Genomic DNA, 19,767 nt, shown 5'->3' with positions numbered 1-19,767 from the left:
GGAGCGCTCCGGTTTCTTCAACACCGTCGTCTTCAACCTCGCCTTCTTCATCATCAGTCAGGATGTCGTCATGTTGAGCCACCAGCGGCTCATCGGGTTGAACGGACTGTTCAGGGGTTTGCACGTCTTCCTCATCTTGATCCTCGAACTCGTACGGAGCAACAACCAAAGGAGTTTCGTCACGGATCTGGGTGGCAAACGGAAAACTGTTTTCATCGAACTTGACATCTCTGGCTAGGAATAACTGCTTCTTCTCTTTGTTCCACAGGCGGTAGGCGTTCGGCGCATAGCCGATCATCACAGCAGGCTTGCTTTTCGGATCCAGTTTCTTCCTCTGTGCCGTGGACACCCAAGCAAATGCTTTACAGCCGAACACACGTAGTTTACTAACGTCCGGCTTGTGACCAGTCCACATTTCCGCAGGAGTCTTCCAATCAGATACCGCGGTGGTTGGACTTCTGTTCGTCAGGTATACCGCCGCTAGAACCGCTTCATTCCACAGATTCTTCGGAGTTTGGGCTTCAATCAGCATCGCACGCACCTTTTCGACGATTGTCCGATTGAACCGTTCGGACACTCCATTCTGCTGTGGTGTGTACGCTGCGGTTGGCTCGACTTGGATCCCCTTGGAAACGTACCAATCACGCTGGTCATTGGAGCAATACTCGCGCCCTTGGTCGACAGTCAGCTTCGAAATCGAATGTCCCAGAGCGGCACTCGCCATGGCCTCGTACTCTCGAAACTTCTGGAACACCTCGGACTTCTTCTTGATGGGATATACTACTGCAAAGTCCGTGTAATCATCAATAAAGGTGACGAAGTACCGAGAATCATCCCAAGCCGCTGGTGTAATTGGACCGCACACATCGGAGTGCACTCGTTCTAGAGGTCTTGTAGCACGGACTCTAGTACCCGTGAATGGTTCTCGGCACTGCTTTCCGAGAACACAAACATCACAAAAATCCAATTTATCTGGTTTCTCGGGAATACCTGTTACCATGCCATGCTTCGCGAGTGTCTGCAAACTCTTGCTCCCCAAATGAGTTAGTCGACGATGTCACAGGTTACCAGTCACAGCTCCACACATGTTGGCCGCCACCGTATCGACACGGAGATCGAGCTCGTAAAAATCGCCCCGCATGGGACATCTCGCAATCAGGTCACGACCTTGCTTCATGATCGCTTCCTTTTTCGTGAATGTGACATCAAGATCCGCTTTTGCCATCTTCTTCACAGATAGCAAGTTCGCTCGAAGATCTGGTACGAAGAGGACGTTCTTCAAGCTGATATAGTTACCTTCCTTGTTGACGCCGTTGATCGTGCCACTGTGCCGGGAAATCAGGGATTGATCATCCTTCGCCACGTTTATGACGACAGGGTGCTTCAGCTTCGTGAGGTCGGCGAAACAGTGCTTCACATTCACAAGGTGGTCCGAGGCTCCGGAATCCAGCTTAAAGGAAACTGCTCCCTCGTCCTTTGTTTGGGAGCATCTCCCGGTCATAAAAGCCACCGCCTTACCTCCAGCAGCAGCGTTAGCTTCAGCGCGCCCATTTGTCTTCAACTTCACACGACAGTCCTTGGCCTTGTGCCCTTTCTTCTGGCAACGGTTACACTTTCCGGTGAACTTACCAGGCTTCTGCTTCGATCCTTGGAATGCTGCAGGTTTCTCTTGGCAGGAATCCGCTGCCCGGTCGGTTTTCTTGAGCTCCTCGGCAAGAAGGCGCTCGCGAACAACATCCAATTTTAGGTTTTCCTCACCTAGATTTTCCAGTGCCGTAACCAACGGATCGAACGACTCGGGAAGGGTAGCAAACAGCTGGGACACAATATCGTTCTCTTCAAGCTTCGCTCCGGCCAGCTTCAGTTGTCGGATCAGCTCTTCGAAGGTTTTCAGGTGATCTTTCACAGACGAACCTTCCATCATTCGTAGCTTCGCAAGTTGCTTCCTGACGAATGTCTGCGACGAGACGGACTTCTTGGCGTAGGCGGATTCAAGGCTCATCCACATCTCCTTGGACGTCTTCTTGTCCCGCACCAAATGCAGCAAATCGTCATGAACAAATGACGTCAGCAGGAACGCCGCCTTACCGTCATCTTCCTGGAACTTCGTGAGCTCGGCCGCTTCCATCGGAGGATCCTTCTTGATGATATCCAACAGCTTCACGGACTTCAGATACTTCTCCACTCGAAATTGCCAATTGTCGAAACCGGTGCCCGAGAACTGCGGGATCCCGTGGACCAAATCCTTGCGTGAGTCGCCCATAACCTCTTGATGGTTAGAAAGAACCGGAACAGCAAAGTTTAAAAGTAGAATGGATTTTATTTAACGACTAGCTTGTTCATTATAGCTTGAGTGGAGTCTTGAACAGGAATGAATAGTTTTTCACCGTTGTTTATTTAAGAAAACTTAGGTTGCTAGGGGTGACGTTCGGTCTCCAAGGAGGTGATCAGCACACTGCGTTACCGATTTACTCCAACAATGCGCTATGTGACGAGAGCGCAAACCAAACGAGGCTATTTTTCAACGATACGATAATAACTTATGCGCTTTTCACACAAAACCTACCCAACCCTTTCCTTTCTACAATCCCTGAGCAGCTGGTTTACCATAAGTATACCTCGCAGAACATTGTGTAGTACTAGAATTTCGACTAGAATGGGGTACGTTAATCGTTTGGGAGCAATAGACTAGTCAAGTAGTGAGCCAATTTAAAATCGTTAGTTTCGTATTGATTGTTGGTATAACGATTTAAAATTGGCTCACTACTTGACTCGCCTATTGGTCCCAAGCAAATCGATTAACGTACCCCATTCTAGTCGAAATTCTAGTACTACACAATGTTTGTTTTGATTCGCTATGAAAGTTTGACAGATAAAATGTGGGGTTAGTGGGTTTTCCTATGTTTCGAGGGGTGAATCGATTAGCTTGGGACCGAAGAGAGTACCAGAGCTGAGCCAAAAAGTTGAGCACGTTTCTTCGGGACCTTCTAGTCTTATACCCCGTTCACATTACAGCGTATATCATGTAATATAGGCTGTCTGGCAATGAGCACTCATACATCTAGTTTTCACTGGAAATCCTATGTATGAGTGCTCATTACAAGACAGCCTATATTACATGATATAAGCCATAGTCTGTCCGGGGTATTACAGAACCCAATTAGAGTTCAAGTTTTCATTATTATTAAAGCACATTATTGGATAAATGTAGAAAGGAAAAATCAGCCCTACACGCTTATAATCCCAGTTACAATAATGTTACCCAGGCAAAAAAAAATCTTTGGAAAATGAAGGCCTTCACAAACATTGAAACACCAATTTACATGCTTGCAAATTCTGAAGGCAAAGGAGCTCTGTAATGATTTTAATGTATCATTTTAGTAATAAAATAGTGAATCGGAATTTGTTTGTTCGAAAGAGAAACTTTCGTTCAAAGAATAACAACCTTAAAGTGTACTACCGAAGACAAAGCGGTGACGAGCCTCAGCGCTGTTTATCGATGGAGAAATTTAATTTTCCCATTTTCTTCTTCTCTGCTCTGCGGTGTATCTGGGTGTGCCAGGTGATTCCAAAGCATCGGTCGAATTTCTCGCCACACTCGAGGCACTCATTCATCGGGAACCACCTCCGGCAGATTCGGCATTCTATGCGAACGGAAAACTTTTGACCCTTTGCTGCTTTGTAAACTTCCTTGCTATGTTCCTGCTCCAGGTGCTCCCGTATACGGTCTGGATCATCGAGGTTTCGTTGAAAACAGATTTGACACTCGGTCGTTACAAATAGCTGCGGATGTTTTTTGCTCTTTTTTAAATTATGGGTTAATACGTGTTGTTTGATCAAATCATGATTAGCGCATAGTTTATCGCAATTATCGCATGCATATATGTGGGTGAATTGGTTTTTAGCACCATTTAGTATCCTGGCCGCTCTTACACTGTATCCTCTGTAGGTGGTGGTTTTAATGAATCGCTTCAAAAAACTATTATGATAGATCCTTCGGGGGACACATTTATGTTCATAGTTATGGATTGCCGATGATTTTTGCAAGGTCCTTGGCGTGACTAGCGGTGGTGCTGGATCTGCATCTTTATAATGTACGATTTTCAGTGATTCATGTTGAATCACAGATGAACCGACATTTGATTCTTCGATACTAACAGCCTCATCCTCGGAATCATCAACGCAAATTGTAGCAATTCCCTTTTGGTTTGGTAAGACCTGCTCGATTGCATCACCCGGAACGACATCACTTGTATGAACGGGTTCTGGATCGACTTCTTCACTCTCATCATCATCCACAACAATGGTTTCGATCGGATCATCTTCTACCGACGAAGGATAGCTGTCCATATCGATATTTTGATGTTCATTGTCCGTCAGATCTAACTCTTCCTGCTTGATTTGAATAGGCTGTTCCGGAGGCTCAGCCTCAATCTCCTCCTGACTAATAGCAATCGCAGGCAACTCCAGGGTGTAATTTGGAGCAATGTCTTCTAAATCCAACTCTTCCTGCTTGATATGAACGGGCGGTTCCGAAGGCTCCGCTTTTATCTCCTGTTTAATTGTAACCCATTCGAAGTTGGGAGCAACATTGTTTGCGGGGTCTGGCTCTAGTTTTACTTCGATAATATATGGATTTAAGTCGTCGAAATCTTCAGCTTCCAATCCCCATTGGTATTCGTTTTCAATCTTGATCTGTGCGACAATTTCCTCTCGGGGAGCAGCTGTGGTGCACTGTAATATTTGATCACATGAACCGTTACGATCTGGAATTGTTTGTTCGATTGGCTTGGTGGAACCGATGCGCTTGTGAACCGGATTCCGGGATGATTTCTTGGGACGATACTGACGCGGATTTGGTGGACGATGTTGCTTTAGGAATAGAGGTTCGCTGGTTTAGATTTCTTGATTAGGAAAAATGACTAGTAACTTACTAATTCATCGTTGGTTGATGTTTTACTTTTGGTTTTGGAGGACTTTTTTCTCATACTGGAAACATTGAAACATAGACGAAACAATACAAAAATCACTATACAATTTCAAAACAATCACTATTTTTTTTTGCCTGTTGAGTCGGTCTACCAATGTTGTTGTTTTAGTCGTGGGCTGCATACTGTGTACACGGTGTTTCGCGAAAACCCATTAATGGGTATAAAAATACCCATTTCCGCTAAAAGTTCCTCTCCTCATTTAATGGGTAAACTATACCATGCGAATAGTTTATTCTGCACTGATAAATTAAACTATTCCCATTTTGCTTGAAATTTAATCAATTTGACATTAAACTCAGTTTAATCATAATGATTAAAAATTAATACTCTCTTTTTAAAAAATAGACATTTGATGGAGTTGGTTGGAAATGCTAACATGAAGCTTTAGTGTGATAATTTATTAGCTAGAGAATGATCTTTTAGAAGAGGGTAGGTCGATAGTTCCGTTAGAGTACGGCAGTATGAAAATTGAATAGAAGTTAAAAATGAGCGAAGTTCCATTAATGCGACAGTTTTTAAAGTTAGACGCACATCTTTTGCCTAACCCGTACGATGTACGCGGAGACTTGAAGTATGTCTCCAAGTCTACAGGCAAAAAATGTGCGTCCTTCTTTTGCTCATAAACTGGCTGCGGCTGTGGAATAGTTCTAGCGACGTTTTCATCACTACCTAAAGCCCCACGTTGCGAGAGCATTTCCAGTCCATGGTGTGTTATAATGCAATTCTTCTTTACCCAACTATTGTGTTGCTCCTCTCGTCATGACCAACTTGGTCATCTCAGAGAGAAGGCAGTAGGGTGGTTGTTGCGTGCTGTACCATCATCAGCATTGTTGACGGCTACTCCCTCTGAAAATCGCTAACTTCGCGTATAAAGTAACATAAAAAACACTTTGAATGTAACAACTCAAGGCCCACTCTAGAACCTACATTTCGTATTTAGATCTCTAAGTGAACTGCTGGTCTGAGCGAGGGTCTGAGTTCCCTGGTACACAGCAAAAAAAATGTAATATCGATCAATTCATTGGACGTAATTTTGTTCGCAAAATCGATGTACATCGTACAACGTTATATTACACAACCGATGGATTGACCTGGTTGCAGCAGTTTGGATGTAATATTCAACAACTTTTTTTTTTCTGTGTAACGGGATAACATTATAGTCGGTATATTCATAGTCTGGCGACCTATCAAAAAGCGGAACCATTTCAATATATTGTAGACCAACAATTGTAAAGGTACTTTCAACTTTTATAAACAAAACGTTGATTATTCTTTCCTCGACAATCGAAGGTAAATTAGCATCATCGGATAGGGCAGGGCTGGTAGCGTGTCACTTTTTAGTGACTTGGTCACTTTTTTCAAGCCAATCACTAAAAAGTCTCCTTTTTTAAGGCCAAGTCACTAAAGTCACTTTTTCTTGTAATCAGTCACTATTTTCAACTTTTTTAGCGTGAATTTATTTCAAGATTGATGCTTTGTGACGTATCTTTGATCGTCTTTCTCTGTCTACTGGGTTTTTACTCGATTTTCTAAATAAAATTACCTGAGTTTTCCTGTTTTTTTCCCCAGAACTTTAACGGATAAGTTCCAGGCTTGTAATAAGAAAGCTATGTTTTAAATGCGTTAGAAATATGCTTTTTTTGGTTGATCGAAAATAACACAAATTAACCAGTTTTATAGAAACAGCTTTACAATGAAATGCATTTAATGTTGAAGTTTAACGCTTAACTTTAACGTTTAACTTAATTTCTCACTTTCAAAAAGTTATAATAACTTACTTAATTTGAGTAAGTCCAAGATCTAAAAATATTCAATGTCTTGAAGTTTCGTATTCCATGTACAAGTTCTAGATATTAAAAATTCTCAAAGTGCCAGAATTATAGAAAAAAGAAGAAGATTTATTTCATGTTTGTAATAAACTTTATGCATGATTAGAGATCTTCATGGCAGTCCCATTAACTTCACAACAATTGTAGGAACTTTTGAGAAGCTCGGATGAATGAAAGGAAATGCTGAGAATTTCAGTGAAGCTCCATAAATTGTTAGAACATAAGGGAAGTTAACTCGCTGAAAATATGGGGAACTTACTGGAAGCCTTAAGAACCTCAAAGCTGTTCTTTTAGCATCCAAAAATGTTCAGGAACTTTTATGAAGTTCCTAGAATGTCAGAGAACTTCACAAGTGTCAAGCGAACCTGAAAAATATAGAAAACTTGAGGGGTATTGGGCAAATGTTTAATAAGTTCTAAGCACATTAGAAAAGCTAGATCTAGAGATCTTTGGGGAATTTCAGAACTTAAGAGCAGTTAACGTAGCTTTAGTCCAGACTTTTGGAGCAGTTTAATGATGTATAATCGTAAATTATACAAATTCAGCATAGTTCCATGATGTGGTGAAAAAAAATCGAGAACCCTTAAGATGTTCCGAGAATTTCCTAAAAGTACAGAGACCTTCAGAAAATTTATGAAAACTTCAGGAATATTTCAGAAACTTCACAGAAGTCCACAAAATTTCAAGGAAATTTAAAGGTGTTTACGGGAATTCAATTTTTTGCCGATCAGAACCGAGATCTTCAATAGAATTGAGAGCTTTCAGGGAGCATCGAGAACATCAAAAAAGATCAGAGAATCAAAGGGCAGTTCAAATAATTTAGTTTCGAGAAACTCAGGGAATTTCCGAAAACTTCAGCAAAGCTCCGAGAGAATTTCTGGAACGTGATAAAAATTATATAAACATCCGGAAAACGTGAGAGTATTTTCAGGGTGAAGAAGAACTTAAAAAATGCAAAAAATTACCTAAGTTGATAAGAGAACATCAACAAAGTTCCATTAATTAAAGAAAAATTTGAGAACTTTTAGCAAGCAGCGATATCTTCAAGACATTTCAGAGAACTTCTAATAAATTTAGGTGTTTTTTTCATAGTTTCATGATATTCAGTTTCGAGTTTCGAGTACTTCGAGGACGATCAGATAGCTTCAGAATAATCCCATTAACTTAAGAAAATATGCAGCGACTTACAAGGAGTTCCATAGAATTCTATGATTAATCCAAAAACGTCAGAAGCGTCAGGGAATTAAGAAAACATATCAGAAATTTTCCGGATTATTAAACAAATTTAGAGAATTTCAGATAAGCATAGACAAGTTCAGGGAAAATGAGGGAGCGTTTAAAATGGTTATAATACTAAAGGAAAAAATTGCCGAAACTTCAAGGCATATCAAGGAAAATAATTTCAGTAATGTTGCGGGTTCTTAAAAAATACTGATAAATTCAGAACAGGCTAGAGAACTTTAAAGAAATTCAGTAATCGTTAAGGCAGTTTTAATAACACCAGGACAGTCTAGGCTATTGAAGAAGTTTTAAATTAGTGTCGATATTTTAATATATAAGTGAAAATCATAGAACTATATTAATTATTTCATTCTAATTCCATGAAAATTGCGGGAGCACCAAAGTTCCAGAAATTTAGAAAAAACTCCGAAAACTTTACAGAAGGACAGTGGTCTTCAGAAACATTTCGAGAACTTCTTAGAAATCTATCAAGCTTAAGAAGAGATCCGCAAACTTTTTTATGAACATTACCAAAATTCGGGAGCATCAAAAAATTGGAAGAATCTTATTAGTGGGAAATTTAAAGCAGTTCCCAGTTTTTCAGATTCTTAGGACCGTTCAATCAAATTCAGCGCAGTACAACAAGCTGCATGAGAACTGCCAAAACTTTAGAGAAGTTTTGAGAATTTCAGAAAAGAACAGAGAACCTCAGAGCAGTTCCGTTAACATTAAAGAAGTCACATAAATTTTAAAGAAGAAGAGAGAACTTCAGCAAATAGTTAAACCTTCAGAGGAGATCCATGATCGTAAGAAAAATTGGGGAAACTTTAGGAATTCCTAAAAAGTTAAGGGAAGTTTGAGAATTTGATGAGAAGTATTGTGAACATCAGGCTAGTTTCTCAAACTACAAAAGAACTTTAAGGCAGTTTAATTAAATTCAAGAAAAAATTGGGAACTTTCAAGTAATTCTGAGGACCTCTGAATAGTCCATTCCATATTCAATGGAGATTTCCATTGAAATATTCCTCAAAATTTCGATGCAGCTATCTTTCGATTTTTTTTTGTTTTCGTCGAAAATTACATTGAAATTCTCCACAATTTTGGAAAGGTTCTCCCTAGGGTTCTCCAAATATTCATTGAATTCATTTCCGATTTCTTTTTGAATCTCACTCCTTCCCTTGGCATTCTACTTATATTGAAAGTCTCCTAAGAATTCATTGGCATTTCTTCTCACAAATACCTTTGATTTCTTCTCATAATTTGTTTGGCAAACTCTCCTGAACTTAATTTCTGAATTCCTTTGAAGATGTCCTGGAGTTATTCTCAGATTTCTTGCAATCCTCTTTTCAGTATTTTAATACAAATTCCAAGGATTTATGCTCTGGATTCGTTTTCTACCACTAACTTTATGAATACCCTTGGAATTTTCGACTACTACTACGACTACTTTTCTTCTCTTAGGTCACTTTTTTAGTCACTATTTTAACAACTATAAGTCACTATTTGGTCACTTATTTCTTCAATATTGTCGCTAAAATCACTATTTTTGAAAGCAGAGATCGCTACCAGCCCTGATAGGGGAAACTTTCCACAACCTAAAGATAGCATTAGTTTGTGTAGGTGAGCCTGTAGTCACGAGAAAACGGTTTCCGAAATTTTATTCGCAAGCTGATGTGCTCTTTTCTGTTGTTGGTCGTGATTTGCTCGATTGGTTCCGCTATTTGACAGCTCAATTGATTCCAGAAATTCTATCCGCCAGACTATGAATATAGCGACTACACAGAAACAAAATCCATTGGCAAAAATACTATATTGATGGTTTAAATTAAATACTCCCACCAATAGATTTGTGCAGAAACGAAATTCATTTAATTTTACTATTTTTTCTATCAAAACTACTATGCCGTTTGAGTAAGCATAGTAGTTTTGACAGAATGGTAGTAAATTTGATTATATTTTTAGTCAATTATACTGAAATCATGCTTAGATTTTTTTGCCGAGATGGGCACCACCGAGCAGCTCGGCATTTTATTTTACTGGAAATTCAGCAAAAAATATGTTTGTTAGCTGAGATCTCGGCAAATTTCTCGTTTGTTAGCTGAATCTCGGCAAGTTTTTCACTGAGATCCAGTAAAATAAAATGCCGAGCTACTCGGTGGTGCCCATCTCGGCAAAAAAATCTAAGTGTGTGGTAGATTTAACGGCATTAAGCGTAGTTATACTGAAAATAAGTGTTTTCTGCAAAATACTATTCCTAACTATGGTCTTTGTTTCAGTGTATAGATAACATCAGGATGTAGCTCTCGGCAAGTCATGCACACCAACAGAACGCAGCCAGTAGTTGACGCGTCGTAAACAAACCAAATAATGATCCAAAAGATGAGAGTATTATTTTTTAATCATCACAAAAGTAGTTTTGCACAATTTTATTAAAAACATTGGTGTTCTTTGGCTAAAATAATGTCGGAAAGCCACCCAGCAGAAGCTGTAGTGGCCAATATTAGTAAAACTAGTAAGGAAGAAACGGAAGACCCTCCAGTTCGAGATAATTTGCTGTATAAAGTAAATGGTAAGGAGGGGAACAAGCAGGAGAACGAGAAAGAGACTAGGAAGGGTCGAGGACCAGGTCGACCGAGGAAACCCCGACCGGAAATTTTGTCATTGGAAGAATACGACCGAGAGGTGGGAGGGATCGAAAATTCTGGCGATGATGGAGATTATGACCCGGAGGAGGATAGCGACGCCAACGAGAAGCAGGAGAAAGTTTCAGCTCGCAAAAAGGGTCGGCCTCGGATGAAGTCCGTTGAGCCCCCGGTGGAAAAGAAGGTTTGTGATTGAAGCGGCAGGAAGAGTGTTATAATGAGAATTTTTAATTTCAGAAACGAGGTCGACCCAAAGACGAAACTAGATCTAACGTCACCTGTGATCTTTGTGGCAAATTTTTCAAGTATCGTGTACTCCTGAAGCGCCACGAGCAAACCCATTACGGGATTAAAGAATTTGAATGCGAGTACTGCCACAAGCGTTTTCTGCAAAAAGGCGGCCTAACGGTGCACCTTCGGCAACACACTGGCGAAAGGCCCTACAAGTGTCCATACTGTCCGGCAAGTTTCCGGGGTCAATCCTCGTTGGATTGTCACGTGTTTCGGCACACCAAGCAAGGAACGAAGTGTCCCCAGTGTCCGTCGGTGTTTGCAACACCGGCGATCGTCAAGCAGCATATCCGGGAAGTTCACACTACGGAGAAGCCACACGTGTGTCAAATCTGTGGCGAAAGTTACAAACATCGAAAAAGTTTAACAACTCATCTGGAGGACCATGACAAGCGTATTTGCTCGGTTTGCGGAAAGGTATTCAACACGATGTTTGCCTTGATGACCCACCGGCATATTCATGAGGTGAATCCAAAGTGCAACTATTGCAATCGGTCGTTTAAATCGGAGGAAGAATTGCAGGCCCACAGCAAACTCCGAGGGCGGGTGTATCAGTGTGAAATGTGCTGTTACAGTTTTAATAAGGCTGAATTTTTGAACAATCATAATCGAAGAGATCACTGGAAAGAAATGGGACTGGAACGGTTACCTAGAAAGATTGTACCGCGGCCTAAGAAACCCAAACCTGAAGGTCCGAAGGTGAGGAAATCAAAAGCAAAACTTCCTATTATGCAGATCGGCGAGCAATCGGTTACCGATTATTCTGGATCGTTGGCATGGGGGAATCAAAGCATATCCTCAGCAGAGTGTCCCACGTTGCCAGTACCACTACCTCCAGATGCGACTCAGCATCAAATGCTGCCGCTGGTTGATCAACATGTTCAGTCAGAATTCACACCAAAACTTGAACTGCCAGCAACAACTGCGAAGGAAAACATTGCAGTTGTTTCGCCGAAAACGGAACCGAAGGTTTCAACTGAACAAGAAGCAGAACTGCAAACTCAACCGGATTCAGACCAAGACTTCAGCACTCATCTCGGCGAAGTGGATGATTACCATTCCGATCCGGAGGAAGACAGAACTGTCGAGAAAAAGAACGTCGAAGAAGCGGAAGATAGTGCAACGAAGGTGGAGGTCAAGGTCGAACCGGAAGTTCATTGTTATATAGCTGCTGTACCTACCCTGGAAGCTGGGGTTTTCGTCAAAGTTGAGATTACCGAAACGGACAGACCGGCGGAAGGGGAGGATGCACCTTTGCCGAAGGAAGACCCAATTGAGAATAAACCGGAGGAATTGGAAGAGAAAAAGGAGGATTTGTCCGATAGTGAAGATGACGAGGTTCCATTGGCGGTGAGTACACAATTCGATTTGAAACTTGAAGTCGCAATCAATACGCGTTTGATGCATTTTGCAGAGCTTACGTTCAACTCCAGGACAAAAAGGAAAGCTAGAGAAAATAGTCTCAACCAAGAAGAAAGAGAAAATTGATCACGATCGTAAGAAGAAACCACAAGCAAAGGCCGTCGAAGATTCTTCCGACGATGATGGCAGGTTGTACTCAATCGGTGGTTCGTCTGACGGTGACCTATCGGATTCTTCTGATTCATCCCGATCGATGACGAGCGAGGATAATGACGATGATGATGTTCAAGCCGAGCAGCCCAAGCCGAAACGTAAACGAAGACGGAAACAAGATGGCGAAGGACCTCGGAAAGGGCCTTACCAAAAGCGTGACATGCACTGCCTTATTTGCGATGATGTATTCAAGGGTCGTGCCGCACTCAAGGAACACAAGGAATCCGCTCATCCGGATGTCAAAACCAATGCTGGAGTAATTTCATTGATAGTTCTTCTCGCTTTGAATAATTCACAATATTTTCACTTTCAGCCCTTGATCTGCGAGCTGTGTGGAAAGTCTTACGCCACCGTAACGTCCTTAGCCGTCCACCGAGGTCAGCATGAGGAATATCAACGGTTCAAGTGCGACGAGTGCCCAAAAGCGTTCACATTCCAATGCTACCTCGAGAATCACATACGAATAGAACATCGTCGGGAACGGCTCATTTGTCCGCTCTGTGGCAAACAGTTCAAGTACGGTCCGGATCTGAAACGGCACTCTCTACAGCACGAGGAAGAAAAGCCCTTCAAGTGTGAAGAATGTCCCGCAGCGTTCCGGCATCCCAGTGCCCTGCACAGTCACAAAGCTATCCACGAAAAGACTGTGTTCACTTGTACCGTTTGCAATAAGAACTTCCGGTACGCCAATAGCTTGCGGGTACACAAGCGTCTCCACAGTGGAGTCAAGCGTTTCCGGTGTGAGATCTGTGATCGAGAGTTTAGCCAGAAGGCACCGCTGATGAAGCACATGGCAATCCACTCGGTAGATCGACAGGTAAAGTGTGTCGTTTGCGATAAGGTTTACTACAAGAAGGTCGAACTGATCATCCATCAGGCGAAGGAGCACCCAAATCATCCGCTAATTGGAAAGACGATCAAGGTTCATACCTGCAACGTGTGTGGGATGGAGTTTACGAAGGAGGGTCACCTCAGGATACACTCCGATATCCATGGGAACGAGTATAGGTTCAAGTGTGATATGTGCGACGATCAGAAGTTTAAACAGAAAGCTGGACTGCGACACCATTGGAAGCACTTTCACCAGATGGAACCACCCAAGAGGAATCTGGGGAAGAAACCGGAAGAGAGGAAAGCCGAAAAGGCGGTCGTTCGTACGGTGACAAGTGTCACCGTAAGGCCACCAGCTGGGGAGTTTCATAACGAGTTCGAGTTCATGATGCAGCGGATGGAGTGCGAGTCAAATGTTTCGAACTAGGCGACATTCGTGGTCAATATGAGACTGGCGTCGTAAGGCATCTTAGAGGAGACGAAGATTGCCTGTTGTTGCGGCCTTTTCACCTTCGTTGGTCAGGGAACTCACTTGTCCCGTCTGCAAGAGAGCTTGAATTTCTTGGTTGACGATATAGACATCGGTCTTGGCTTTGCTGGCTGTCGGCCGCTTTTACTCTTCTAAGCTGCTCAAGTTACCGGCAGGTTTCATCCGGGATCAATGCTTTTATCTGAGAGCGCAGATCACACAGGTTGTTCTCACTTGTCTCGATAAAGGTGTTCTTCATGGCCGTCCATTGCTACGTCCATGCTCATCCGCTGTTTGGGTCTCAAGTTGTTCAACGAAAGACCTTTTCACTGTTGGATCTTCTGGATCTCATCGATTAGAAAATGTTGCTGGGTATCCGCTTTCGATTGATAAACAGATGGGGCCGATTTGATTTTCGGTATGTCCCAGCACCATGCCGTTATCGCCAGTTGCCACACAATTCTGCAAATAGTTCAGCGTTCTCGTTGATTTATCGGAGCCCATGGCGGTCCTTGGCTTACGCAGAGTCCGTGGTGTCGAAGCGGATCTTCACAATGAAGACGCTAGTGTAGACAAGGATACCAGGTGTTTCATAAAACTCAGTTTTACAGAAGTTAAGGGTAGTCGAGAGAATTTCGTAGGAAAAAAGGGCATTCGTTAGAACGATGCTCTCCTCATTTGATTTCAGGGAACTTTGAAAGAAGTTCGGGGGAGCTTTGTAGAAGTTTATTGGAACGTTGTAGAACTTTAACGAACTTCATAACGTAGAAGTTCTGGCAACTATGTAGAAGGTTTAGAAATTTTCTAGAAGTGCAACAAATTTTAACTTTATTAAAGCTCAACGAACTTCGTAGAACTTAGGTAAACTTCGTTGAAGTGCAGATAATGTTATAGAACATCAGTAAATTTTATTTGAAGCTCAAAGAACATTGTAGAAACTTCGTTGAAGTTCAGGGATTTTTCTTTAATTTCTTTAAATTTCATAAAACTTCGTAGATTTTCATGGATAGAGATTCAGGGAATAAAAGTTTCTTATTCAGCCATTGGTTGCCAGTCAAACGTGTTTGGAGCAATTTTATGAGCGTAACTTTTTTCTAAACAACTTTGTCTCAGACGTCATTTCGATTAGATGTGACGATTTCGTGCTACAATTTATTGAAAAAGACGCCATTTTGGAAAATGGCCGAAGTTTTGCAAAAATGTGAATGACTGCTCATAAAACACAATAATGCAAATCAAAGTAGGACCTGGAACTGGTCCACAGTGATAGGAAAATGAAGTGACGTGACGTTGATAATAATAGACCCCCAAAGCTGGTCCATTCCATTTACTCTGTAATTATGCTCATCTTCTGAAATTACTTACATCAGTTGGAAATTCATTGACCTCGGATACTTACGTCGATACGCTCAACTGATAGCCTATAGTCACTAGAGGCGCTAAATCGAACTCGGCGTTGCGAGTTCGATTCACGTTTCGGTTGAAATTGTCTCGACTTCTCTGGACTCTGAGTAGGTATATTGTGCAGTTAGATAAAAATTAACTGTATGTCGCTGATGAATTAAGTTCCGACGTGACTGGTAGCATTGCAAATGAGCTGTCGAAAGGATCAACAACAACAATATTAAAGATCATGATTTCCGTAAAAGTCGGAAGTAGGTTCGAATTTCGGAAGTCAGACTTCCGAATTTCAAAAGCGAAACAATATGATTGTGATTCAACACAATATACAAATACAATCGTCAAGACCCAAGAAGAAGACACAGAGTATTGAAATACTCCCCACGTGACTCTCTGTCACCGGTGAGTTGACTCTCCGTGCAAATCAAACAGAGAGTCATCTCATACGAGGTGACTATTGTCACCTCACCGGTCAGAAAGAGTCACGTGACTCGCAGAATAGGGGGGAGTGACGTTGTAGATAGTAGTTACTATTTAATAGCAATAATTCGCAAAATTAATTGATCTGAATGGCGGGGGCGACCCGGCGTAGTGGTTAGCATCCCAAGTCACAAATGATCCAAAAGCGTTAAATCGACTATAATAAAAAAAATAAAAAAAGATCTAAATGGCTTCCGGCTTAAGTAACCTATAGGGTGTAGCACTACGTCTTTATATTGGGCCCATATCCGTCATGCTCGTCAAGAACAATGAAGACAAACAGTTCCATGTAACATTTTCGCATCATGTTACGACTGAAGTTAAAACCAATTCAACCGGATCTAGGGGTGATAAAATTCAGTTCATCTTTACGATTATGTACTATCGTCAAATTTGAGCAAAACCTTACGCAGCGGCAAACATTTTACGATACATTAAAGCAATTCAATGGTAAAGAATACAGTTTTGTATGATTGTGCAAATAGATAAGTATAATAAAATAATATTTAATGTTTCTAATAATAGCAGAATAATAATGTTCAATTTGAATTGAATTGAAAAATCCTTATCTAAGTTGATCTTTGAATTTTATACCGAGACAGAACAAAAAGAAAATCCTAAGTGACCCTATTTCAAACATCGCTTCCGAATGCTATTATGGCGGTAAGCTCCACGGATACGAATTTTGTTCATTTAAAATAAAAATATAAATGTTTACGAATTATACAAAGTAAATTGAAAGCATGTTTAAAACTAAAATATTTATGTTTGAATTAAATCAGTCTTCACGAAACATAGACGGCGTTGAGCTTGAGTTTCAATTTCTTCAGTGCACGTTCATTGAATGCGCGTGTTTCCTTTCGAACTCAGGTGTACTCTGCACATCGAACGTGATACTTCGTACCTGCATGCAAGTGTGAAGGCTTGCTATGTTGCAACAGAAAGGGCAGACGAAATCGATGAACGCTTCTTATACGCCTTTAGCCTACACATCTTTCAAAGCAACAACAGACGAGAGGTGAACATGCCAGTCTGATACACTCAAACTTCATGGTTCCAGCTTGAATTGTTCCGTTTTATATATTTTTTTAAATTCTAGAGTAATCTTTGAAATGGGCCTACGTCCAAAACGTAAACAAATCGGGTTTTGATACCATTCTTTAGCACCGCTTGATAGCTACTAATCGTGTAGGAAAGTTCCGCATAATCGAGAAAAATCCCGGATGCTAAAACGGCCAAGCATTCATTTATTTCATTTCATTGATACGCCTAGTAGAAGGGCCGATGATTGAAAAATTTCAAACCAAAGCTAGGCCCTACAGCTTAAGGCAGGGCCGATGATTTGTTTTAAATTTATTTGACGTTGCGAAAAGGCTTAGCAAAGGGCCTACCATTTCTGATGACAAGCACAACGGCTTAACAAAAAGGGCCTATCCATTGAAAAATTCACAAAAAAGGCTTATTAATTTATGAAATTATATTGTTATCGATTTCATATATTTTTGAAAGCTTTTCGTATATTTTGGATGTTGTATACTGAGATACAGTTACTATTGTTATTGTGAACAATATAAATGCCTAAAATACTTCAATTTTCTTAAATATGAATTGAATAGAGGCGGTCAAAATTTAAAATTCATTTTCTGGTTTGTTTACGTTTTGGACATAGGCCCATTTCAAATGTTACTCTAGAATTCATTCATTCTTTCCAATGCCAACGCCTGTTTGCTGCACTTGAATTAGGTTTTGCACCGTCGGGGTTAACCTCAATCTGATGACAGTTCAGTGGTACTGTTTACGTGGACTTAGCTGATTTTTTCTTGGGTAGATTTTCTCGATAATTTTTTAGACTGCAGTGAGATGTAAACCACATATCTGCAATGTCCACGAGCAACGTCCTTTCACCGCTGTTCCTCGACAATTCTCGCTTCACTTTTCAAATAGACCAATGTAACAAATGTAAACAAATCGAGTTAAGCGATTCAAGCTATTGCTCTTCTATCATTGTATGTGATACAAAAACACCCATCCAAATTTACTTTCATTGATTTAAGAAAATCATTGATCAAAAATTGTCCAATGTACAGTTTGAAATGATGGTTACTTGATTGTTACTTCGGTCATTCGGACTGCCTAACATGATTGGTGCTCATTTTCCAAAGGCGGGGCCAATCTAAAGTTAGATACTATACTCTGAAATCTGTGAAAGGGAATCTAGTATCATGTAGACAAAACGTCCAATGTAACACTCATTGATTATGTCATTGAGAAAAATCGTCCAATGTAACATGTCCGATGTACAACTCGACTTGTCAAAACGTCCTATGTGGTTTTTTCTATGTTGTAGCATGAAATTCAAAGTAAAATTGTGATTTTATCGTTTCTTCTGAATTTTCAACGTTATTATACACTGACTACATTAAAAATAGTATTGCAAAATGTATTGTTTTTAAACAGTTAAAATAATAATCTGTCGAACTTCAACTTCGATTTTCTCAAAATGGTGGATATGTTACATTGGTCTATTTGAAAAGTGACGCGACTAAGTGCTTGTAAACAGTACCACCATAGAGGTAACTCTAAGACTAGAAGGTCCCGAAATAACGTGCTCAACTTTTTGGCTTAGCTCTGGTACTCTCTTCGGTCCCAAGCTAATCGATTCACCCCTCGAAACATAGACAAATCCACTAACCCCTCATTTTATCTGTCAAATTTTCATAGCGAATCAAAACAAACATTGTGTGGTACTAGAATTTTGACTAGAATGGGGTAAGTTAATCGATTTGCTTGGGACCAATAGGCTAGTCAAGTAGTGAGCCAATTTAAAATCGTTAGTTTCGTATTGATTGTTGGTACCACTGAACTGTCAAAAAGGTTCAGCCGGCTAACACTGAGTTCATTTATGACGTCACGCTGCAGTACCTATAATTAGGTTTTGCACCGTCGGGGTTAACCTCAATCTGATGACAGTTTAGTGGTACTGTTTACGTGGACTTAGCCGATTTTTTCTTGGGTGGATTTTCTCGATAATTTTTCAGACTGCAGTGAGATGTAAACCACATTTCTGCAATGTTCACGAGCAACATCCTTGCAATGCGCTGTTCCTCGACAATTTTCAAGTTAAAATTCGGAAATTTTAGAATTTTTTTTTCGAAAAAACGACTAAGTGCTTGTAAACAGTACCACTGAACTGTCAAAAAGGTTCAGCCGATTAACACTGAGTTCATTTGTGACGTCACGCTGCAGTACCTATAATTAGGTTTTGCACCGTCGGGGTTAACCTCAATCTGATGACAGTTTAGTGGTACTGTTTACGTGGACTTAGTCGTTTTTTTCTTGGGTAGATTTTCTCGATAATTTTTCAGACTGCAGTGAGATGTAAACCACACTTCTGCATTGTCCACGAGCAACATCCTTTCACCGCGCTGTTCCTCGACAATTTTCAAGTTAAAATTCGGAAATTTTAGAATTTTTTTTTCGAAAAAACGACTAAGTGCTTGTAAACAGTACCACTGAACTGTCAAAAAGGTTCAGCCTATTAACACTGAGTTCATTTGTGACGTCACGCTGCAGAACCTAATTAGCTACTGCAGCGTGACGTCACAAATGAACTCAGTGTTAATCGGCTGAACCTTTTTGACAGTTCAGTGGTACTGTTTACAAGCACTTAGTCGTTTTTTCAAAAAAAATATATTTTTGAATTTCCGAATTTTAACTTGAAAATTATCGAGGAAATGCGTGGTGAAAGGATGTTGCTCGTGGATAATGCAAAAGTGTGGTTTACATCTCACTGCAATCTGAAAAAATATCCAGAAAATCTACCCAAGAAAAAATCGACTAAGTCCACGTAAACAGTACAACTGAACTGTCATCAGATTGAGGTTAACCCCGACGGTGCAAAACCTAATGGGGGTACACTTTGTGAAAACCGAAAATGGAACATGTAACAAATTAAGAAAGATTTTGAACGTTAATAACCCGCATAAACGCGAACCATAAATTGATCTTACCTAAAATGGTTAAAAATTGTTTATAAT

General features: G+C 40.7%; 2 protein-coding genes across 2 annotated transcripts in view; one reads left to right on the top strand and one right to left on the bottom strand.

Annotated features, from left to right (window-relative positions):
* Positions 1–3,334: 3,334 nt before the first annotated feature.
* Positions 3,335–5,067, bottom strand: LOC135699428 (uncharacterized). Its single transcript, XM_065219692.1, has 2 exons — positions 4,935–5,067; positions 3,335–4,872 (listed from the first exon to the last, which is right to left on the bottom strand). Exons 1-2 carry the CDS (start codon positions 4,986–4,988, stop codon positions 3,484–3,486), a joined length of 1,443 nt encoding a protein of 480 aa, XP_065075764.1. The 5' UTR covers positions 4,989–5,067; the 3' UTR covers positions 3,335–3,483.
* A 5,421-nt stretch (positions 5,068–10,488) lies between these two features.
* The window catches only part of LOC135699441 (uncharacterized), a 44,659-nt gene continuing 35,380 nt past the window's right edge, over positions 10,489–19,767 (top strand). The window contains exons 1-4 of the mRNA XM_065219706.1: positions 10,489–10,867; positions 10,921–12,324; positions 12,389–12,805; positions 12,863–13,795. Of these exons, the coding sequence (XP_065075778.1) occupies positions 10,502–10,867; positions 10,921–12,324; positions 12,389–12,805; positions 12,863–13,795 (3,120 nt within the window). The 5' untranslated portion in view covers positions 10,489–10,501. The remainder of the gene's footprint in view (positions 10,868–10,920; positions 12,325–12,388; positions 12,806–12,862; positions 13,796–19,767) is intronic.

Source organism: Ochlerotatus camptorhynchus, unplaced genomic scaffold, assembly GCF_037179485.1.
Source record: "Ochlerotatus camptorhynchus isolate MF236.1 unplaced genomic scaffold, CSIRO-AGI_Acam_v1.1 ptg000108l, whole genome shotgun sequence".
Classification (NCBI taxonomy): domain Eukaryota; kingdom Metazoa; phylum Arthropoda; class Insecta; order Diptera; family Culicidae; genus Ochlerotatus; species Ochlerotatus camptorhynchus.
Note: the sequence above shows the minus strand (reverse complement) of the source record. Positions and strands in the feature narration are given on the sequence as shown.